General features: G+C 42.6%; 1 protein-coding gene across 2 annotated transcripts in view; it reads right to left on the bottom strand.

Annotated features, from left to right (window-relative positions):
- abch1 (ATP-binding cassette, sub-family H, member 1) overlaps window positions 1–24271 on the bottom strand; it is a 31933-nt gene extending 7662 nt beyond the window's left edge. Inside the window, exons 1-17 of one of the 2 annotated variants that reach the window (XM_042065883.1) lie at window positions 24164–24271; window positions 22438–22586; window positions 20974–21133; window positions 20366–20520; window positions 18382–18489; window positions 16859–16952; window positions 7617–7691; window positions 6969–7155; window positions 6629–6725; window positions 6077–6245; window positions 4861–4961; window positions 3433–3503; window positions 3214–3263; window positions 2760–2816; window positions 2523–2593; window positions 1961–2049; window positions 1265–1368 (exon numbers count right to left, since the gene is read on the bottom strand). In XM_042065883.1, the coding sequence (XP_041921817.1) occupies window positions 1265–1368; window positions 1961–2049; window positions 2523–2593; window positions 2760–2816; window positions 3214–3263; window positions 3433–3503; window positions 4861–4961; window positions 6077–6245; window positions 6629–6725; window positions 6969–7155; window positions 7617–7691; window positions 16859–16952; window positions 18382–18489; window positions 20366–20520; window positions 20974–21133; window positions 22438–22586; window positions 24164–24232 (1806 nt within the window). In that variant the 5' untranslated portion in view covers window positions 24233–24271. Of the gene's footprint in view, window positions 1–1264; window positions 1369–1960; window positions 2050–2522; window positions 2594–2759; window positions 2817–3213; window positions 3264–3432; window positions 3504–4860; window positions 4962–6076; window positions 6246–6628; window positions 6726–6968; window positions 7156–7616; window positions 7692–16858; window positions 16953–18381; window positions 18490–20365; window positions 20521–20973; window positions 21134–22437; window positions 22587–23652; window positions 23793–24163 lie in introns of those variants that run through there. The other variant, XM_042065884.1, reaches the window with a different exon arrangement.
- Window positions 24272–24845: the final 574 nt, after the last annotated feature.

Genomic DNA, 24845 nt, shown 5'->3' with positions numbered 1-24845 from the left:
TGCTCAGTGGTTACCACAGCAATAGCACTGTCGTCGTGGCGATTGCATTCTGAGCCCCGGTTGCCATAGACTCTGTACGCAAGCGATGAGGCAGATTTAATGCCCCGACCTCACTTGTCTTTGTGGATTCTGCCCAAGTGATATTTCCCACCCCCACTCCACTCCCTCCACAGCACCTCAGTTACAAGGCAAATGTCAGTACCGTTAGGGACCCTGCCACGTGCTTATTGAGAATCAATGCCGTCGGCTCCCCGAATTTCCATTCGTTTGTCTGTCTGTCCTCGTGCTGACCCCTCCGGTGGGGGACACTCTGTCTGGGTGCAAAATCATCACATTATCCAGCCGGGGCCTCACAGCCTCTAAAATAAACACCTGCGGCAAAACCACATATGGCCAAGCTAGTGTGATTAGGAGAGAGAGACACAGGATGACTGAGAGAGAGAGAGGGAGAGACAGAGACAGAGAGGGAGGCAGAGACAGTAAGAGGGGAGTTTGAGATGACCGAAATTACACATACACACAAAAAAACAGAACACACTCCCACAGCATGCGCGCACACGCGCACACACACACACACACACACACATACACACACTCACACACTTCTGTCTAAATAAACACACCTTCAAACACCAAACAGACAAACAGACAGACAAACAGACACGCGCGCACACACACATACATTTCTGTCTAAATAAACACACCTTCAAATACCGAACAGACAGACAGACAGACAAACACACGCACACACACACACACACACCCCAGACAGACACACACAGACGGGGCCCAGCTGAAAGGGCAGGCCGGAACATGAGCCGTGGACACTGCATGATTCATGAGCGCTGGGCTCTGGTACTAGTGCCTGGGCAGCCGCGGAGGGCCCGAGATGCACAGGACACAATGGCCGCCTCAGCACTGCCTCATTACAATGCAGTCGAGAGACAGAGGGCCACCCACACACACATCACACTACCCATTTAAAACAAAGCAGCTCTGTTGTCCTTTCTCTCCCTCTTCCCCCCTGATCTCTCTATCTCTCTCTCTCTCTCTCTCACTCCCCTTCCTATTGTGTGGTTCTTTGTCTTTCTTCCTTGCTCTTTCTCTCCCGCTGTGTCTCATGATTTTCTTCTTTGGTCTGTGTTACTCATATGCCCATGTGTATTGTGTGGTTTGAGTGAATGTCTTTATTGGGGAAATAGTGTGTGTGTGTGTGTGTGTGTGCGTGTGTGTGTGTGTGTGTGTGTGTGTGTATATATCTTACTTTGAAGACGAGGAGGATGAAGAGGAGCATCAGGATGATCTGGACGCTGATGACCAGGAGCTGAGAGAACAGGTGCGCAAGCATGGTCTCTAGGGAGCTTACACCTACACACACACACACACACACCACACACACACACACACACACACACACACACACAGGAGATCAGCCTCACTGAACACAACCCTCCTCAGACTCTCTGTCTCATTCTATCTCTATCAATCTCACTCTTACTTTCTTTCTTACTTATATACATTTTCTATCTTTCTATCTTCCATGTATCTATCTATCTATCTATCTATCTATCTATCTATCTATCATCTAACATTAACATTCCTTCTAGTCTCACATACTCAAGAGACCCAGCCTGTTGGGTTTTCTAATTACAAACCAGCTCTTAAAATAGAGTGTGAGATTACAGGCTGGGGAGGTGTTTTAGGGTTTATGCAGACACTCTTTAGGTGCTAAAACTAAGAATAGTATGCATATTCAACAGTGTCTTTAAGAATCCAGTAGACAAAAATGACCTATTTTGAGCTATACAGACTATAGTTCATTTCCAGCTGTACTTTTGAAATAGCAAAATACATAAAATGGGAAGAACATGCTGCATTTAGAGCACCAATCAAGCCTGGTGTGGTACAATGGAAGACTAAAATGTCCATAATTCAAATAATGATCATATATATGTGATACCTGCAACCCAACACCTGTCCAGCAGGCCTTCCTTCCTCTCCAGCACAAACGACAAAGCAGTCAGGCCTACAGCCAGATAGAAAGTAATACTGTCGCCAGAGGGGGTGTGGTGGGGAGAGACCGGAAGAAGAAGAAATCAAGAGTGGTTTCCAGAACAAAACGAAATCGAAACAGCAGAATTAACACAAATTGCACAAGTTGTTTTTCACTGTGAAGTTCTCACAGAAAGCTACTCACAAAATTACACCACAGCACTGCATGCTTCCTACCAAAATTACATCACATGATAGTGCTTACTCAACACAAAAATAAAAGATATCTCTCTGTGACACATATCTACTGTCAGCTCAGGGCATTGCAGTCATTTTGAATTATTTTTTTTCTTGCATTCATTTTCTATTTGCCCATATGTACAGGTAAATACATAAACTGGTGCAAAATAAATCACAGTACAGTCAAAAGGTTGAAAGTGGTTGAATCTATCAGAGATCATATGCTTGGCTACGCCAACCATGCTATAACATGAGCTAGTGTAATACATGCTCTGTTGAAAATGTCCTACCTCAAAATAGCTCCAGGAGTTACGAAGGTGGTGAAGTCTGTATTCTTGCTGCCATAAATGGGCTCCTCAAACTACAAACACAGGCACTGAAATTTATCATATATTCACTGACAAAATTGTGTTTGTGTGTGTGTGTGTATGCTTATATATCTGTGTCTGCACTGTGAGAGGGGTGTTTAGGGTTCATTTGTAAATGAAATTAAATGAAAAGTTAAAATGTCACAATCAGGTTCTTACCTTAATAGGAGGAGCTACCATATAAGCCATACTACCCAGTTTTGACTGGACAAATCCCTGTAACACAGCATAGGGATGCAGTCAGATTAAGGATCAAGTTTCCCATGAAAATTAACAGCGAAGTTCCCACATTAGGCCCTTCTGCACTGTAAGAACTTTTTGCAGTTCCTATCATCTCAGAGTTCCTACAGTGTGCGAATGCAAACAGAGAAAAAGCCCTATGAACTGTGTACTGAAGTTGTAGTAGTAGCCTCTCCAGTTAGTACTTAGTAGAACTGTGTTCTTAGAACCGCTGTGTCCGAATGCGCCTATTATCTCTGAATTAAATGTTGCTAAAATAAGTCACAAACTCTTTGGGGACACACCTATGTTTGCATTCACAGAGGTAGGCTATTTGTACAGTCGACCTGCTGGTTTCTACCACAAAGAAAATTAGTAGAAATATGGCACTAACCTCAAAGGCGTCATGAAGCTTCTTCTGCAGCATTATCGCAATTTGACGATCTGAAAAGAAAAAAAAATGTTTGACATTTTTTTTTGCAATCAGTCTCTTGAACTGTGCAGATAATCAAACGGTAAGGCTTTTTGGAGCGATCCCACACCACCACCTAGTGGTGATAAATGCAACTACATCAATAACTGGCAACATGACTATCTAAAATGAACCACTCACTGGTTAGGTCCAACCAGACATGCACAGAACCACCATCCACCACATCTCTTGAACTCCGGGGGTTCAGCATTCTACAGAAACAATGGAGGAACAGGAAAACAACATAAAAACACTTTACTGACCATCTATGCTGGCATACACATGTCTTCTTTTTCATTTTCAGTCATAGAAAAAACAACAACCTTTTTTCTGTAAACACTTCATGCATTGTTGACTGATTAAAAGCATTATATACGTTGTACATTTGCATGCTTAAGATGACTGGAGTGCACCTTGACCGATTTGACCGACAGGCCAGACCAGACTTTCCACTGTCGTGGCAAGGTGAATCTAACCTTCAGCTATGCGATTCTACCTTTCCTGCCTTCCCTAAGCCTCCACCAGACTACTCTGCCTACAACTACACGATGCCAGTTTGTTTACAGCAGCATTGGCTTGCTAAATCCAACCGAGAACTCCAAAAATTCCAGCTGAGTCAGATTCATCCCTCAACTGTCACAACTGACCCTTCACTGTTTTGCTATTACAGAACTTGCCAGAGGGTGGAATCTGCTTAAGGGTGAAATCTTGACCTGCTTTGACACAGCAGGCTTGTTGCGGTTTCATGGCTGATGGGTCTACTGCCTTGTAGTGCTTTTGCTTTCAGAGGGGAATTTAGCTTTCTCTGGTCTTCAAGACTTGGGATTGACCAGAGACTTTATAATGAAAGTCAAAAGAATCCTCCATAGAAATGCATGAGGTTAGTTTGTAACACCAATATGGCAGTAGTCTACACATGCTCCGCCCCTTCCTGTGTGCCTCCGCATTCACTTGAATAGGAAAATAGCTACCTGATAACGGCCCAAAGTTTGTTGCAAGATCAAGTGGGGGTTTGCCTAAAAGGACTTTGGAATAACTCACATAAAGAACTCTTCAGTTATAAACAGGACTTGTTGCAGCCAATAGAAATTCAAACAAGGCAGGAGCACACAGAAAAATAACCACCACTTGTAGTTACGTGCTTTATCTTGTGACTACGAAGAATGGGGAAGGCAAAAGAGAGAAGTTGAGTTATGGGTCAAGACTTGTGGTTTGCGTAGACTCTGAACCCACCAACTGTGAACAAACCAACGAGTAACTTTGAACAACTCTGTAACTAATTCATATATCATAGTGTAAGTTGTTACAAAACACACCAGTTACCCCAGAGATCTTTGTAAACCCTGATAGGTTGGCAACTTTACAGAAGATATATGGGATGAGGAAAGTTCAGAAAGGTGTTTACTTGGTGTGCTTGACTGGACTGGCTGGGTGTGAGCACTGACTGGTTAAGCTCTAACTAAACTGGCTGGTGTGTCCAAGACATCTCCTGTGTGAGTTTTCACACTGGTAGAGGACTCTTCTGCATCAGTTCTGAGACAGCCCATAAGGAACAAGTGTGCTGCTCACCTCTTGGTCAAGTAACTAGTGAAGTTTTTGCTAAACTCTATGACTCCCCAATATTCTCCATTATGGATGCCAGCAAAAGCTTCAGCATGGGACAGGTTGACCTGAGAAGGAGATAACACTTTTTCAGTCTTACATAAATATAGTAAATATAGCAAATATAGTACAACAAATACATATCACACTAATATAAAACTTCAACAAATACCTAATTTGCTTACTTATCTAATAAAATTTCCCTGATGAATGCATACAGATAATACATATTACAGTAATCTGGGGAAAATAAAATTCACAGACCTGCGATCATTTCTGAATAAACGTTTTGTTTAATTATACATCCTGTCCTCTTTAAAATAAATGTCTGTTCAGAAACACAAATCTAAAACAACTTTCATGGGGCAGAAAGGAAACCTGGTGGTGAAATGTGCAGCTCTCCAGCTGCGTTTGCTGACCCAAACAGGAAGCGAACCTGATCACGTCCACTCTCTCTCTCTCTCTCTCTCACACAGAGTCTCACTAAACATCTGAACTCGCAGACAACACTGACAACACCTCCCATCAAATCATATTAACCAGGGTTTTAAAAGAAGTTGATCACACTTAATTACAAGCAGGTTGCTTTATAATAAATAATTTAGTAACCAACTCATGTATATTGTGGCAATTAGATGTCATTGGTACATGTAAAGAAAAACTGGTCTCTACTGAGGGGGATGCTGGATGCTACTTGTTCCGAGATATACCGCAAAATCCAAGCAGTGGCAACAGAGCACGGGAGCAGAGTAAGAGGGAACAGGGTTCACAATCTACGTCAAGTATAAAATTCTATGACTTTTCCCTGACTTTCCCTGACAAAAACCCTGAATTTCCATGACCTACAGCCACGTAGCGTTCAAGAATCTTTGACTTTTTTAGAGCGGAATATGAATAAAAGGGCATTGAATAAATGGCTATCCAATGGCTAACCATAACCACTCAAAAAAGCAGTAAAGCTAATAACCAGATATATACCAATTCTGCGTGGAAATATATTTGTATTAATGTGTTTTGGCAAGTATATTCTAAACTGCTACAACAAAATTCCCTAATATTCCATGACTTTGTCACAAATTTGTTAAAAATTCCTTGACTTTCCATGTCTGGAATAGACTTTATCAAAACTCCATGATATTCCAGAAATTCCGTGACCCGTGGGAACCCTGAAAAAGGACGACACCTGGATGATGCTGGAGTTGTCCAGGAAGGAGAGGAGGGATCGGCTGAATGAGTGTGTGCTGGTTTCGTTGTTCACCACGGCCACCTGAATGCCTTTGGGATCCCCGCCGATGCACAAGCACATGAGAGAGATCTGGATGACGGGCAAAAGGAACTGGAAACACAGGGACCTGAGGAGACACAGGCCAGGGCACAACACACTCCAGTCATCGCCTCACTCAAACATAAAACACCTACATTTACAGGGAGACATCTTAATGATGAAAAAAACCCTGTTATTTTTGCATTATTTGTAAATATTTGTATTGTTATTTTGATTATCAACATCATTGCTGTTACGTTGGTGTGTTCACCATAAAACACAAAGCAGCAATTGGTAATGCTTGAAAAGCTCAGTCTTTGTTATCTGCCAGCAAAAATACCATCACTGCCATTATCATCATCATCATCACCATCATCATCACCACCACCACCACCACCACCATCACCACCCTTATCATCATCATCCTCAGTAGCAGCATCAGCACCACCACTCTCATCATCAGGAGCCTACCCTGGCATCCTCTTCATCCGCACCAGTGTCTTAATCACCAAAGCAGCAACGTTCCGCCACTTTGGCACCACGTGCCAAACCCTCACCTTCCAGTCCGCTGATTTACACACACATACACACAGACAGACACCCACACACACACACACACAGAGAGAGAGAGAGAGAGAGAGAGAGAGAGAGAGAGAGAGAGAGAGAGAGAGAGAGAGAGAGAGAGAGAGAGAGAGAGCAAAACAAATACATTATAGTTCCTTATTGATGTGTTATTACACTAATGCTGTATTTAATCCTATAATAGGATTTTGAGGCATCTCTCCATTGTCGTCCTTTTTATCAGAAGTACCTGTAAATCTGGGCACTTCATCTGCCGGTGAGGGGCTCTTCCCTGAGCTGAGGATGGGGCGGCTCTCGTCCTTGTAAGCCTCTGGAGTCTGGCTGTCCACCATGAGCTTCCCCTCAGAGCTGCTCTCCTGCTTAGACACCATTTGGTCTGAATCCTCACACAGCTGCAGGAAGGCACACTCCAGCGTCTGTGTGATACACACACACACACACACAGGCACAAACACAAAAACACACACACAGACAGACACACACACACACACACAGAAAGAGAGAGAGAGACACACACACACACACACATAGAGAGAGAGAGAGACACACGCACACCCACACACACACATGGCCAAGATTACAACTATGACTTTATAATGGTCAGCATAGTCAAAGCCAAGTACAGCATTCATATACAGTATAGCATCCAAGTCCATGAACATGTCAAAAGGGCAATGGATCACCAATCACGTTTTGCAAATATATATTGTTGAGAGCTGAAAACCATAGCATTTGAACAACTGCAAGGTTCAAGACCATTTAAACACAGACACACACACACACACACACACTGCAGTGACACAGTATAAAACACTTCTTTGCTTATGTAAGCCATTGTGAGAGCAGAAAGGCGTAGCCTTTAGTGTGCTGAACGCACCAGTGAGTTGCGCTGCTCCATGAGGGTCTCAGGTGGAGCCTCAGCAAGTAGTTGCCCACCTCGCATCAGACCCACCTACATATGGGGTAGAGAGAGAGAATTTGAATTTTCAAAAACTCTTTATTACAATCTTAAAAATACATCAAGATCAACTTGACACTGTACTCAAAAAGTGAAAGTTAGGAAAGTTAATTAAAGTAATGTGCAATCTGCAGCTTGTCATTCTCAACAACACACATCACGCTGTTGTAGCACCATTTTTCCTCAAAAACATCAAGAATCTTCATAGATTTATAAAAATGAAAATCAATCAACATACGACACCTTACAAGAATAGAAAACACCATTAGAATATCAACATCTACATCCTGCTCAACTTTCCTTTTACGACTAACATATATCGCCATCTTTGCTTGCCCAAGCAGAAAGTTTAGGAGCTGACACTTGAAGCGATGCTTTTGTAAATATTTAAAACCAAAAATGAAAATCTCCGAAGAGAAACTTTCATCAAACTTAAAGAAAAGTGTCATCAATACAGCAAAAAGAGATCTGAGTCTCTGGCAGTGCATAAAGGCATGGAATACAGTCTCCCTTACAGAACAAAAAGGGCACCCTTGATCAACCATTGGATTTAAAACAGAAATAAAAGCATTCACTGCTATTGCACCATGCAGAATACGCCATTGTAGATCACCAGCTTTTTTAGTTTTTTTGTAGTTTTAGTTTTAGGTGACTTGTACAACGCTCGCCATTGTGGTTTGACATCATTTTCAACCTGCAAAACTTCACGCCAGGGTGTATCCACCCTCTTGTCCAGAGACCTTTTATTTAGGGAGAGAACACACAGTTTATACAATGATTTACTAGTTGCAGCTGTAGGACCCAGGAAAACTAAACTATCTGGGAGTAAGTAGCAACCAGTGCAACCTGTTAAATCTGGAAGTAGAGTAAGTCTGGGAAAGGGGTCATGGCAGTCAGGGCTACACTCCCCCCCAAAATAATCTCCAAGCAATTGCATCTCCTCCCCAGTTAGGAGAGACCGCCATTTCCCAAGTAGCTGATCAACTATCCTAATGGACTTCACACCTAAGTGTTGAGCTAAAGTATGGCTATTACTGAAATCAGGACCAGCAAACTCTACTAGATCCCCAAGGGTTGTAACTCCAGAGCTGATACACTTAGAAGTAGGTACCAGGGACAAATCCTGACTCACATCAAGAACCGAACCATGAATCAGAGGCTCCTTCAACAACCAGAATAATGAGCTTGTCTGTCGTGGGCGTTGTATTATAAATAGAGACCAGACTTTAAACATATTCTTATAAAATGCAGGAAGCAAATTAAGATTCATTCTATTTATGAACCAGAACAAAGACCTATCTAAGCCCAACCCTTCAAAAAGTTGTAAAATACAACAGGCTGCAGCTTTCCAGCTTGAGTCCACTGATCCTGTGAGAAGACGCTGTACAAACTGCAGACGGAAGGCAGCAGTTCGACTCTGTAGATTAATAAGTCCATGTCCACCATCCTCCTTAGGCAGATATAAAACACTCTGAGGTACCCAGTGTAAATTGTCCCAGAAAAAATCAACCAGGACTGACTGAATCTTCGGTAGCAGGTTTGAAGGAGGGTCCACACAAGCCAGCCGATGCTAAAGACAGGATGCAACCAGGTTGTTAATAATAAGAACACGCCCCCTGTATGAAGTAATACTGAAAAGAAATGTTCATTTCTCTAGACGACCTTTAACTTTTTCAATTACCCCCTCAAAATTCTTTTGAATAAAAACATCATCACCTAAGAAAACCCCCAGGTATTTAAACCCACCCCTATTCCAAACTAAGCCATCAGGCAGACCAGGTTCGCCAATCACCCAACTCACAACCAGCAAGGCTATGCTTTTTGACCAATTTACCTTTGCTGAAGAAACAACCTTAAATTCATTAAAAAATTTAAAAGCGTGTCAACATCTCTCTGGCCATTAACAAGGACAGCCACATCGTCAGCATAAGCTGACAATTTAAAAACATCATCACAGTTAGGGATTTTCACTCCAACAATCTCCTTCCTCAACCTTACAAGGAAAGGTTCAATAGCCAGACTATACAGCATGCCCGACAAGGGGCATCCTTGATGGACACCTCTGTATACCTTAAAAGGAGCGCACAAGTCACCATTAACTTTGAGAATACTTTCAATGTCACAATACAATGCTTTAATCATTCGAATAAAATTGGGGCTGAAACCAAAGGCTGACAAAGTATTTCACAAACAATTATGCTCAACCCTATCAAATGCCTTTTCTTGGTCAATTGAAACCACACCAAAATCCAGATTGAAGTATTTGCCAATATAAAAAACATCTCTAATGAAGGAAACATTGTTATGAATCAATCTGCCTGGCACACAGTAGGTCTGGTCAGGGTGGATTACCTGCTCCAAAACCTCCCCAAGTCTATTTGCTAAAAATTTAGACAGCAGTTTGTATTCAGAGCAGAGGACTGACACCGGCCTCCAGGACCTTATATCTGTCAGGTCTCCCTGACAGATGCAATAAAGTGAGCACTGCTCTACGGCAGCTCAGTGGCAGCACCCCTCTGGTGGCAGCACCCCTTCTCTCAGAACAGCAAGCACATCTGTGCCCAACTCTGGCCAAAAGGACTTATAAAAGTCTACTGGCAGGCCATCCACCCCAGGCGCTTTGCCACTCTCCATACTGTGGAGGGCTCTCTCCAGCTCCTCTAGGGTCAACACCCTTCCAAGGGCTGTGTTTGCCTCTTCAGATACCTTAGGTAGGTCACCAAGAAAAGCCTTGTCAGTCGCCTGATCTTGTGGATTTTCGCTCTTATAAAGCTCCTTATAAAAATGTACTGCTCTATTGCGTATTTCTGGAGAATTAGAAAGGATTCTCACATCTTCAGACCTCAAAGCATGAATGAACTTCCTCTGGCCATTCTTTACCTCCAAGTTAAAAAATAATTTTTATGGTACATTCATCAGCTCTACACTCTGGAAGCGGGACCTGACCAGAGCTCCCTGTGCCCTCAAACCTAAAAAGTCAGCCAATGTTTTCTTTTTTGAGTTAAGAATTTCAGTGGGTGCCTGATCACCCGTTTGTTCTGCCAGATTTTGAAGTTTGATTATTTCCTCCTCTATTTTTTCATTGAGAGTGTTATGCTCCTTGTGACATTGGCTGTATACTTCTGGCAGAGTTGTTTTATTTGTACCTTGGCACAATCCCACCATTGCTGCAAAGACTTATAACAGGATTTCGTGGTTCTAAATTCCTTCCAAAAAAAAAGGAAGACTTCTCTAAAATGGCCATCAGCCAACAAATTGGTATTCAAGTGCCAGTAGGCACATTTTGGTTTTACAAATTCTAGAAATAAAGAACAGAAAACCAAACTATGGTCAGAAAAGCCAACTGGAATTATTGAACATTTCCTGAAAAGACTACGCTGATGTTTGAAACCATAAAACCTGTCAAGTCTTGCCAGAGACAAACAATTATTATATGAGTGTGCCCAAGTATATTGCTTCTGTCCACCATGAAAGTTCCTCCAAATATCACTAAGATCGTTGGACTTCATAATCTCTACAAGCCGTCTACGAGAGGGCATGTGCGGCTCAACATGATTTCTGTCAATATTTTGTGCAGTACAATTGAAATCTCCTCCAAGGATAAGGAGGATCAGCAATTTTTTATAACATTTCCAAAAGTATTTAAAAACAGCATTCTGTCTGTTGCCAGTGTAGGAGCATAAATGCAAATAAACACAAAAAAACGATTTTCAAACTGGGCTCTGACCTTTAAATGTCTTCCCTCTATAACTTCATCAACATCAAAAGTGATGGGAATAAAGGACTTAGAAAACAGAACTGCAACCCCACCACTATTAGAAGTACCATGACTAAGTATGGACAGACCATCAAACTCCTGAGCCCAAGCAGCTGCATTAGACGCATCACTTTGCGTTTCTTGCATAAAGAGAACATCAAACTTATTCTGTCTGATTGTTTCAAAAACAGAGAGCCTCTTAATTTTTTCTCTTACGCCATTTACATTTAAAGAAGCAACACGAATTTCACCCATCATTATAAAGAAAAAATAAAAAAATAAATATGGACCTATGCAATCAGCCATCCTAGGACACAAGTGGAAAGGGTTTTTAACATTTGTCATCTTTGGCATTCGGTAGAACATTGAGTTTTGTGAGAATCTTTTTTAGACAAAATCCCTCTTGATCAGTGATGCTACCATCACGCATAAATGCTTGTGATTTGCTCATAAACTGTTCAATGTCAGGAAAAAAATCGTCTACCTGGACCTTCCTAGAATGTTTTGTATCCTTAAGGAATTTCTTTATATCCTCCACTCTATAATTGCGAGTGCGATAGCCGCAAGCTGCAGGTTACACTACAGTCAGAAAGATCACTTTCACTCTCATTATCAGTCAATTCTATATGAGCGCGTCTCCCATTGTTCTTTTTAACGCGCTTTCTTTTTCCTTTATTTGACGGTTTTTTAAACACATTATCGTCTTCCTCCAACACGGAGGTTTCCATGTCTTCTATAGCAGCGGAAACCTCCTCCCCATTAATGGCATCATCATCACTGCTCACCTGACAGTTCTGAGAATCAGTGATAGTCTACCCCAAAAGTGTGGAAAGATCCTCCCCATCAGCCGATCTAACATCGTGATTTTCCCCATGCACTTGGAATGAATTTAACGTTATATCAGGAGTTTGGCTCTCCGGCCCACTAGCAGAAGCAGCAGCCTCCTCCTCAGTAGTTGCACCAATGTTAACATTGGGCTCGTTGGTCTCTTTAGACGCTCCCTCTGCCACATCACCCCTAGATTCGTTGCTATTTTCACTGTTTCCACTATTATTCGTGTCATCCTTTTTATCAGGACACGCGCGCACAAGATGCCCCGATTGTCCGCAACCAAAACATTTCATAACGCTAGTTGTTCCATAAATCACATAATTAAAGTTATCCACAGTCACGTTCACTGTCAAGTCCAATTCATCAATGTTATTCTTAAGATCATGTACAGGAAACGCCTGAAAGACACAAATGACCTGAATGACACAGACCTGAAATGTTTCAACAACGGTGATTTAGCCTACTCGCAATCGGAATTTTCTTAATTGTTGATATCACTTTGCCATAGCGCGACAGTGTTTGTCCTCAAATCTCATCAGAAATGAATGGGGGGACATTAGACAAAATTACTTTCTTGGAAGGCGTAGTAAGAGGCGCAACAGAGGTAAAAACGCCATCTATCGCCACACCATTCTCCGTCAGCTGATTGGCAAACTCAATTGATTTTAAGAAAAGCACAATCGCGTTGTTCATGCGAGATGCTGATACGATATTCTCATGACCAACAATTTCTCCGGCAGCCAAACTACAATCCTCAACACTGGCTGCCGATGCTATTTTAACAGCATGACGCCGAGTTACCGTAGTTGACCAAAAATCTCTGCCATGATTCCAGCACAAGACTGGAGGCAGTCTAAACCAAGCAAATATCTTTAGTACTCCAACAGAAAGTAATAGATAGAAAGAAAGGAAAAAGAAATGAGAGATTAGAGAAGAAGTGAGAAATAGAGATTTAAACAGAACACTCGTTCGCGGTACAGCGACCGAACCACCATCCACTCACCACTGACTCTGCCCACTCACACCAACCATGCGCACAGAGAGAGAGAGAGAGAGAGAGAGAGAGAGAGAGAGAAAGAGTGAGCATAATGGAGATGGTCATCCAAAGTCACCAAAAGATCCAGGGTCAAAAGAAGCCACAAACCATTCTACCACAATGAAATACAAAAAATTACAAATGAACACACTTGATACAAACTGAAACATGTCAACTTACAGCCCCAAATTCATATTCACACAAAAAACACATTTAATAATAGCACCATCAGAGATACAAACATACACACAGACAAATATATGTACAGTATACATTTCACATAATATTTTACAGTATATTTTCACACATGGACTCAGCAGCTAATGTCCATCATTAAAACATTAAAAACATTCTGTCCACCCCCTTAAACGGTGAGAATTCCATGTGTTCTATACCCTCACATTCTCGGAAATCCAGACATACAGCCAGAACACATGTTTCCTTTCACTTTCCGCTGCTTACTTTAAGGCCAAATCATTTCATATTTCATTTTCATTTCATTTGATACAGTGCCTATAAAAAGTATTCACCACCCTTGAATATTTCCCCCTTTTATTGCTTTAATAAATGTAATTTAATTTGGACTTTTTTACAATGATTTACAAAAATCCCCTTTTTAATTTCAAAGTGAAAGAAAATGTCAAGTCATGGAAGGTCTAGTCACTGGTCAATCAGTATTCTTGGCTATAATTCCACCATGAAGACAATAGAAACACTTTAAACAACTCAAACAAAAGGTTATTGACAAGCATAAGTGAGGGGATGGATACAAAACATTTTCAAGTCACTGAACATCCCCTGGAGTTCAGTGAAATACATCATTAAGGAATGTAAGGAATATGACAAATGTGCAAATTTGCTTAGATGGGCCGTCACCACAAACTGAGTGAACGTTCAAGAAGAATAATGGTGTGGGAGTTTTGCCCAGCTTTTGCCCGTCGACTTTTCTTCACCCGTCGAAGCTCGAAAAAGTTCACCCAAAGACATGTGGGAGACTCCAAGGTCAAATGTAAGAAGGTTTGTTGATCTGATGAGACCAAAATGGTTGTGTCTGTTCTGCTTTTTGGCTATCAGACTAGATGCTATTTTTGGCGGACACCAAACACTCCACATCACCAAAAACGCACCATCCCTAATTTGAAGCATAGTGGTGGTAGCATCATGCTGTGGGGATACTTCTTAACATCAGGCCCTGGAAGGCATGTAAAGGTCAAACGTAAAATGAATTCAGCAAAATATATGGAAATCCTGGAGGACAATCTGATTCAGTCTGCAAGAGAACTTCGACTTGAGCTGAAGCATACAGTGAAAACTATACTGAAAAGGTTTAAAGACAACAAGGTGAATGTTCTGGAGAGGCCAAGTCAAAGCCCAGATCTCAAACCTATAGAAGATCTGTGGTTGGACTTGAAAAGGGATGTTTACACCAGATCCGCTTCCAACCTGACAGAGCTTGACCAGTTTTGCAAAGAAAAATGGAGCGAAATTGCAGTATCAAGCTGTGCAAGCTTTACGGAGACCTATCCAAGCAGGCCCCATGCTTTAATTGCAACCAAAGGTGCATCTACTAAAGGCTGGGGGTTAATATTTATGCAATCGCTTATTTTGCATTATATATTTTTAATTAATTAACATTACTTTGAAGAAATGTGCTTTTAGTTTGATATTAAAGAAAGATTTTTGTAAATGATTGTAAAAAAGGCCAAATTAAATTAATCAAGATTCCATTTATGAAAGTGGAAATATCCATGGGGGTAAATACTTCAGATCAGGGCATGCTTTTGACAGACATCTCGCTTCTTGGCGTGTTCCAACCTGATGTTGCAGACCGTTTTTCCAGACACATATACATTTGTACTGTACTGTACAAATTACACTGTCATCAAGTCACTGGGAAAACACACTCTGAGGACCTGGGCCGTTTCAGTCAAGGCAATGTCACAGGAGTCACAAGATCGCCAGTCTGCAGGTACCGACTCAGAAATTATTGCTGAGACACCATGAGAAAAAAATGGGGTATGAAGCTTGAAGCTATGAAGCTTGTCAGTCTACATCTGCACCAGACTAAAGCAACTACAGACACAGTCTCAGCACAGTACAGTGATTCAGTAAAAAGAGTATTTTAGCCACGTGTTATGAAACAACCAACACAAGTTCATTTGGCACCAGGCTCAGCCGCCCAGTAAAAGTGATTAGTACTAATCTGGGGATACCGACTCTGTAACAGTGGGTTTAGACTTTAAACTAATCAGAAGAAATAATCAAACCACCAGAGTAGTGGCTATCAGCATGCTGCTTTAGGAAGCTGAAAATGAGCTTGACCTACAAACATTTTAAGAAAACCCACGAAAGCAGCTAGTTGTGCATTATTTAACATACGTCCGTGCTTTTATCAAGTGAATTGATACTAGCAAGTCTTGCTTTAGGGCAGTGGTTCCCAAAGTTGGGGTCACGAGATGATTTTCAGAAATACTGTATATATATTTTTTAAACTATTAGAAATAGCATATTTTAGCCATAATTGTAACAAAAGATTACTACCACCTCCGGGGATAGTGGGGGTTGCAAGTCACTGGCACCGTTAATTTGGGGGTCGCGGGCTGAAAAGTTTGGGAACCCCTTCTCATAATTTTTTTTATGAGAGACTGACGTTTACTTTCTAAATAACATCCCATCTCTGGGCATACGATATCTGCACAGTGCGGCACAAGTGCATAAGTTAACTTTCAGTCATTCAGAAACGGTTCTTCATTAAATTCCCTTGCTTCTTGCTTCGCTTGTAACTAGCTTTACGACTGCATCACTGTCTTGTCTGGCTGTTAGTTCTACTGAAAGATGTGTCTCTGAAGTTATGCTGCTTTTCTCTCCTTCTCATAGACTACTCATTTGCATTGTTTGATGGTATGGTGCTTTAGACTTCTGTCGTAAAACAGAGAGGTTGTTGCATCATTATTAAATGAAGAAGAATGAGTCACGTTGTCTACTTTGAAACTTACTTGAAACTGCCCATGTTTCTGTCAACACAGCCAATGAAAATGCAAAATTCATAGACATATGTGGGCCAAATCTCCTTACAATTATAATCAACCAAGGGGCCGCAAGAAACTGTCTGGTGGGCTGGGAGTTTGAGAACACTGCTTTAAACAACAACACATTGCATTTATATAGCGCTTTTTAAGACTCAAAGCTTGCTCATCACCACTTTAAACTTCAACACATTAACTCAAACACACACACAAACTCACACACACACACGCGATTCATTAATTCATTCTCATTGTCCTCGCTCACTTTCTATCAAAGCTAAAAGATCCACCTGACCGATTCATCTTAGTGACTCATAGTCACGCACCTGGGGGGAACCTGCCCGGTCATGTCTGGTCTGTTTTTGAGAAGCAAAACACATGGCCCTTCCCCCACTTCTCACATTATACCAAAAAAGGGGATGATAGCTGTCCTCAGGCCAGTCCTGTGTTAAGCTGTCTTTGACTAATCACTGAGAAATGGACATAATTTGACAGGCAACGTGAGACTTACAGTGGTGGCTTGTCTGGCCTCCTCAATGTAATGCGTGGTTATAATGACCGACACCTGCCCTCCCCTTACGATGTCTACAAGATGCTGCCAAATCCTGGAGAAAGAGAGAGAGAGATAGAGAGAGATAGAGAGAGACAGAGAGAGAGATAGAGAGAGAGAAAGAGAGAGAGAGAGAGAGAGAGACCAATTTAGACCAACCAACCAACATGGATTGGGCAATTGGGCAGAACAGTTGTTGTTTTGGACGGTCTCTTGTAACAAGATGAGTCAAGAAAGCCAGCTGGCTTACTGCCATAGGCCTAACCTTTGGTGGGGTCCACAGTGGAGTGACAGTGAACTTTCCATCTGACAGAAGAGTTCCTGCTGATTCAGACACTCTTGTCAGTATTACTGCAAAGTAAGCTCAGAATGTGGGTCTTGTGCATTTATTAAAAAAATGTGCATTTACTAAAACAAATCACCAATTCTGCAGGAAAAGCTAAACAATGAAAGCAGGTGGAGATGTCAAGCTGTCAGCCTGTGGCAGGATAGTTGCTCCTAAAAGTGAAAATGTCCCAATAGAAAAGCTCATCAAGAAGGCGTTGCAGTGTGGAGTGTGCTGGGGTGGAGTGTGAGTCAATACAGGCAGGCAGCCAGGCAGGCACACAGACCCAGCGGAGTTCAGGGCAGGGCTGGAGGAGGAGAGAGCTGTGAAGAGCTGAGGTCAGAGGAGAGGAGGGCAGAGGAGAGGAGGGCGGAGGAGAGGAGAGGAGAGGAGGAGAAGAGGGAGGAGGAGAGGAGAGGAGGAGAAGAGGGAGGAGGAGAGGAGGAGAGGAGGGCAGAGGAGAGGAGGGCGGAGGAGAGGAGAGGAGGAGAGGAGAGGAGGAGAAGAGGGAGGAGGAGAGGAGGAGAGGAGGGCAGAGGAGAGGAGGAGAGGAGGGCAGAGAGGAGGGCGGAGGAGAGGAAGAGAGGAGAGGAGGAGAGGAAGAGAGGAGTGGAGGAGAGGAGGAGAGGAGGGTGGAGGAGAAGAGGAGGGAGGAGAGGAGGGAGGAGAGGAGGTAGAGGAGAGGAGGGTAGAGGAGAGGAAAGGGACTGGTAGTTCAGGAACAGCCAGAGACAGGTGCAGGTGAAAATGTCAAAGTGTGCTTATGTGTGAGTGAGTGCATGTTTGGCTGTCTCTCTCTTACAGTAAGTGTTGAAGCAGGCACGCTCAACTTCCAAAAACACAACGACTTCGGGTGCGAATTAAAAGGGCTGTCAATGACGGCTGTCTCTCTCTCCCTCTTTCTGTTTCTCTCTCTCTCACTCACTCACTAAGTCACTCGCTCTCTCGTCATCTCTCTAACTCACTCTCTATTTGTCACTTCAATGCTTCATTTGAAGTATGTATGTGCATGTGTGTGTGTGTGTGCATGTGTGTGTGTGTGTGTGCATGTGTGTGTGTGTGTGTGTGTGTGTGCATGTGTGTGTGTGAGTATGTGTGTGTATGTGTGCATGTGTGTGTGTGTGCTGTGTTGTGTGTTGTATAGACAGACGGTGCTCACTTTGCCCTCAGGACTGGGTCAACCCCGACTGTGGGCTCGTCCAGAATCAACAGACGGGGGTTCTGCAGCAGCGCCGCTCCGAGAGACACTCTTCTCCTTTGCCCACCACTGACACACACAAAACAAACAAACATGTAAATAAACAAAAACAAAAACACAGTTCTTTACAAAACACATCTGCTAAGTTGCCAATATGCTACTTTTGTCCTGCAGTGCCACAGGTTCAAAAACAGGCAAACATCTGTCTTCTCTAAGGAAAATTGGTGAGCCCCAATTGCTTTGGGTGACTGGTAGAGCAACTGAGACAGGACGATTCCCAAAGAACCAGCCTGACCACTTGCTTCAAAAACAACAGGCAGTACCACGGTCGGCCTGGGTTTTCATGCCTGGGATGTTTTTCCCTCTTTGAGAAACAAATGCCTCAGAAACCTGAGTCATTGTATGATGATTACATGAATGTGTCCTTGAGAAACAACAGAGCAACTATAGGTGAATGGGCATTAGTTCAGTCATTTAACGTACATATTTTTCTATTGGCAGATTTGTTTTCTATCAAAACTAGACAATGACACTGATCTAGACTCTTTACCCATTTGCAAGTGCACCCCCTGACACTAAAATACATTGAACATGATTCAATTTTGACTGTCAACTTACTACTAAACTACAAATTTACTTGTATACACTAACGGCTATGTATGTGTATGTATGTATGTATGTATGTATGTATGTATGTATGTATGAATATATGTATGTATGCATGCACAGTATGTGTATATTAGTAGAAAACATGTGTGTGTACTCATTGCATGTGTAAGAGAGTGTTTATGTTTTTGGCTTGGAAGAATGTCAGGTGTAAAGTAGCACATGACACAAATGAACCTGTTTGGGAAGCAAAACAGGGAGGAAGCACCATAACTTATTGCTCAACAAGCTCTCATGTGACTGACATCACAGACCTAACTGAACATGAATGAAAAAGAGCAACAGCTGCCGAGCACACTTCTTCATTTCAAATGGCATGGAACCTTTTCTCCTCTACTTCAAACAATGGGGAAATAGCTAAGCAGAAGTGAGTGATTGGACATTTTGCCATGTTTTGTCATGTACTGAACCAGAGATGCCTCTTATCTGAAAACCCTTTTATTCAATGGTACTGCATGAGCTATAAAAAAAACCCAAATGGCAGACACAAGACCGTTGAATAGGTGCTTGGCTTCCTGCATTGGGTAAGTCCACCTGTGGTCCTGCTGAGCGATAGTGAGGGCACTACTGGCCGAGACTAATCTGGCTCAGGACACGCTGGACTTTGCCTGAGGCTCAGAAATGGAACATTCTACCGCAAGTCATGTGCCCGTGCGAATGGGGAGGCCCCTCGGACCAGGCCTGGACGCCTGGAGAGGTGCCAGGGTGGTAAAGAGAGAGAGAGATAATGAAAGAGAGAGAGAAGAGAGGGATGGAATTGTGGAGAAGTGCCCAGTTGCCCAGTATGTCCATGTCCTTTGAGGCTTTGGCTTTAGCTTTAATGAAGCAAGTGGTGACAGCACAATTAGTTAACCAAGCAAAAGGGGTCACACTCACAGTTTCTGCTCTCCTACGCTTTATTTGGGGTATAACCGCTTCTTACACTGTACCATAACATAGGCATGAAAGAAACTTTGTCCTTGAGAATTCCCTCGTACAGAAGAAGCCGAACGTGGGTAATTCCATAAATACCAGTGAATAATAGAGGAAAGCAAACAAACAAATGAGCACAAACAATACGGACATCTCAGCCTCCCTTTCCCACAAACACCCTCTGCACAACATGACCTACAGCAACACACTATGTCCAAAAGACCCAGCAGATGAACATAGCATTTAATATGTATGTAACAATACCAACCTACACGTATAGACGTGGGGGAGGGGGGGGTGGAGTCCTTCGCAGGCTTTCAAAAACAACTTTTATACAGATACACTGAGGCAGGTGGAACACGAGTACCTGAGATTTCTGACAAGGCTGTTCTTTTGTGGCAGATCCAGGAAATCGATGAGGAAGTCCATTCTGGCCTGTGTCTCTTTGGAAGTGAGCCCATGTATCCGGCCGAAAAACCATAGAGTGTCGCTGATGGTGAATTCACTGTACAAGGCAATATCCTGAAGCCGATCAAGAAGACAAATAGCACTTTACATACTGGTAGCTACAATAACACATTTACTCTACTCTACATAACCTTGTACTGTAATACTATCTTGTAAATGATTAAGAAATCAAATATCTATTTGTGTTCTGAGTTGTATGTCATGTATTAGCACCAGCCAGGGTGGCCAGATTCTATTCATGTCTCTGTGCTGGTGTCCTTATCCTCTCCCTCAGCTGCACCAATACTGACAAGCGTATTGGTCCGAGGGATAACATATCACTTAACAAACTTCCGCCTGTGTGACCAGGGCTTGGGCTACCTCTTTGAACAGCGCTCGGGAGTAATCAGATTACATTAGTAATGTCACTCTGCGCCCATCTGATTACTGTACAGGGCAGAGCTGATCGGGTGTCACACTGTAAAGTGGGGATGTCGGCCACTTCCGAGGCAGCTGGATTGGACTCACCTGGGGCATGTAGCCAACCATCCTGCCAGGGACGTCGTGGCCAGGGAACGCCGGGGGCTTGCCCAGGACCGTGATGTTGCCCCGGGAGATCTTGAGGGTTCCCACAATACATTTCAACAGGGTGGTCTTCCCACAACCACTGGGTCCCAGGAGGCCATAGCTGTTTGGACGATGGAAAAATTGATGCCATAGGAAATGATGGAAGACACATATTGAGCAAGATAATCTGGTGATCCGAATCAGTAACTTACAAATAACTTTCATAACACTGACTTGCCTTGTATGTTCACTGAAGCGCAAATAACTAGGCGAGATAGAGATATCACCTGAACTAAAGATATGGTCAAATTTGGGTAAGCCATCTTAACAGGCAGAATGATAACATACACATACAAGACTCAAGTTCCATGCCTCTACATTAGAACCAACAATGAATTAATCTTGAAGCAAACACAGATATCCCAAATATGCCTCTGTACAAATTTACATTGAGATAAAATCAGAAACCTTTTTCAACATTTTTTGACTGAACTTTTGTGAAAAGAGCCATTCAGACATCCACCTGCTGTGAGTATACCACAGTGGCTATTCCACGCCTTTACGTCAACAGAGAAGCACTCTAAAACCGAGGGGGATGTAAGGTTACACTCAGTGTTAGCACACAAGAGAAACCTGCCACACAAACCAAGCAATGGGTTTGGAATGTGGTGGGCAGGGAATGGCAAGTGTGCATTAAATTGTGGGAGATGTCAGACAGATGACAGGTCAGAAAGATGACAGGAGTGTTTGGGCCTCAACAGGTCTGGGAGCAGATGGAGAAGTTATTGACAGACAGATAAGCTACTCAGTGAAGGCTAACATTCCTCTGACTAGACAGACAAACAGGGAACACTTTCAGTATTGATCACAACTAAAGTGGCAGTACAATTTGTGTACATTTTGCTTCATTTTAGATTCACCTGGTTCCTTGAAATAACAGGAATTGAAATATTCAAATATTTCTATTATTGGAGAATATCTCATGTTAGTTTAAGGCACTTCCCATTAATGGAAGGAAGAAACTGCCTATAAATATATACACAATTTACCAGTACATTTGCCTGTTTTTTTCACAGATTTATATTACATTGTAAATAAATCATATACCAAAAAGCCAATGAAGTGATGCCAATGAAGTGATTCAAAGCCTTCCTTTACCTATAGAAATCTGTGTCAAGTTGTCAGCTAACACCATGCTTAAGATGCTATCAGTGGAATATCAGACAAACGGATCTATGTGTCAAGCACGCTCTTCAAGAATTGTCTTTCAAGTTGTATAAACTACTGTACTGTACTGTGTAACAAGTGCGTTACCACTCTCTCGCTCTCACCCCATAAGAACCCACCACTGCAAACATGTCACAACACTGCAGAGAGGCACAGCTGGACCTGATCTACAAACACAAACACATCGGTTGCACTCACATCTGTCCTTGAGGCACAGTCAGGTTGAGACTGTTCAGGACTTTCAGTTTGCCATACGAGCGACACACATCCCTACACCTGATGGCGGCACCTTCTATTCCCGGGGATGCAGGGGCCTCCAGATCGCTCCTCATATTTCCTTCTGTACACTGGAAGGGCAGAGAGGGGGAGAGAAAGAGAGAGAAACAGAAGGGGAGGGAATGGAGAGAGCGAGAGAGACAGAGAGAAGTGCTCAGTCAATGCACCAAGGTCACCTGCACCTCCTGTGTCTAGATGGAGAGCTCACAATACCTGTTAGATATTTCACTGATTGAAACACATGGAAATAAAATAATGATCCGCATGCTACAGATCCTGTAAGAATCTGGTATGGTGTTCCATAAGTTTCAGCCAGTTGCTTATTTAGGTCATATGGACCATAATATTTTATCCTGCTCTTGTCAGGCTTTCCCAGATTCCTTTGAAAGTACATTACTTAATCTTGAATCTTTAATTTCAAGAAGAGGATTAAAGCTAAGATGATGTGGTAAGTTACTGTAGTGTGTGGCCACGGGATCTTGTGCTGCCTATCTACCCTCAGGGCTTTCATGAGAGTTGTAGCCGTATTCATACCCAGGCGTTGGCGCTCAAAACAAGTATGGCAAGTGTGAATTGTGAAACCATGTCATCCTAACATTATAACATAATAACAACCGTCAAAGTTCTGTCATAATAATCTTCCATTGCGTGTAAGAAGCAACATAGTTTAGGATGAAATTACGATAGTCGAAAATATGATTATAAGAAAAGTTTCCCTCCTCTGTCCAGACGGGATAAAGACGGACAGAGTTGCCTTTTGCGTTGGTTTATTTCACCTGTTTTTGTTGTTGTTGTTGTTGTTGCATATTTCATAGACGGATATCTCATGGTGTTGTTAGCCGACAAGAAATAGAGGAACTATTAGGTCGCTAAACATTCCAGTGATCATCTAACAGTCTCTAGAAACTGGTTTGGATTTCGTTTACAACCCGACAATAATAGCAATAGGCCTACACAACATGCAAGATGTGCAGATCTACATATTTCTAGAGCAGTTGTCTTAACACGTCCTCATACCTTATCTTAGTGTAACGTTATGAAAAGGACATAGTAGTCTATCCAAACATACCTAACAGTAAATGGCTCGCTTATCTGCTTGGCATTTCAGTGAAAAAGGAAAATATGGCTCTGTCTTACCGGTGAACTCGGCGCTCCTCACCAAAGTTACGGTGATTAAAAATGGCTTTTAGAACAGTCCAGCTGTCCAAGCCACCGCTAAATCCTCTCTCTAATAGTGCTTTCTCTGGGAGAAAGCAGACGCAGCTGCTGCGAACGCCTTGAAGCACAGAAGCTGCAGCGAGATGCGCAGCCCTTATGAATGCCGGGCCGGCCTCCAGTTCTCAGCGACACCATTTCTCGTTTTCAAAAGCAATGCGTCATTGGTATCTGCCCAATCCCTTCCCAGCGTTTAATCTCTACCAGCCCGTCAAGTAAACACGAATGTGATTTAAATCGAGGATTATGACAGCTGGAATAGTCTTTCGATCACATAGGCTCGTAGGTACAGCAGATTACCTCAATACTAAGAGCTTTCCCCTAGCTACGCTCTCAGCAAATCACGACATTGAAACGGCTCAAAATAAAGCATTCCGTTACAGGGACAGGTAATAATGCAATAATATGCAATAAGACCAGGATATTGTTTTACCCTTTCCTGCATCGCCGTGCTTTCGTGGGGTGAATTTCGCGCCTCTTCATCAGTGCCATCCCCGGCCATGGTGCTTGAACAGGGGATCGATGGGAGAGCGGCTGTGGGAACCGCATCCTTCACGCAAATGCGCGGTCTTTAACACATTCGGTGCCAGTCAACCCGAGACTCCCCTTTTAATATGAACCACAACAATATACCAGTCAATTCAATGATGTCGTTTTTCAACATTTAGCATGTTTTTGCCATTGTTAATGCAACTCATTTTCATTTTGCTTTGACACGGTTTGCATTTTCAGCAGGACCTGATTCCAGTCCCATTGCATCCACCTGTCGATTGATCTGTTCCAATTCTGCTCTGTTAAACCACTTGAGTAGGGACATAAAGCGCTATCATTTGATTGTTCACATTTCTAACATTAAAATAACATATTCATGAAGGAATTCCCAGACTTTTCCACTAGAAATCTGTTCTACAAGTAAAACAAGTGATAACTGTCTTTCTCTTGCACAACTCCCAATTGTGCTGTCCCACAAGACTTCATTTGTTGATTGCACAACAAAGGCCATCTCACTAATAGTTTATTCATACCTCAGGCTGCTTCAGGGCCTTATAAGGGTACATTAAAGAAAGGTATGTATACGAATGGAGAGAGAGAGCGAGAGAGAGGGATAGCACTAC

The sequence above is a fragment of the Alosa sapidissima genome, chromosome 16 (assembly GCF_018492685.1).
Source record: "Alosa sapidissima isolate fAloSap1 chromosome 16, fAloSap1.pri, whole genome shotgun sequence".
NCBI lineage: Eukaryota > Metazoa > Chordata > Actinopteri > Clupeiformes > Clupeidae > Alosa > Alosa sapidissima.
The sequence above is the reverse complement of the archived record's forward strand: the minus strand, read 5'-3'. Positions and strand labels throughout refer to the sequence as shown.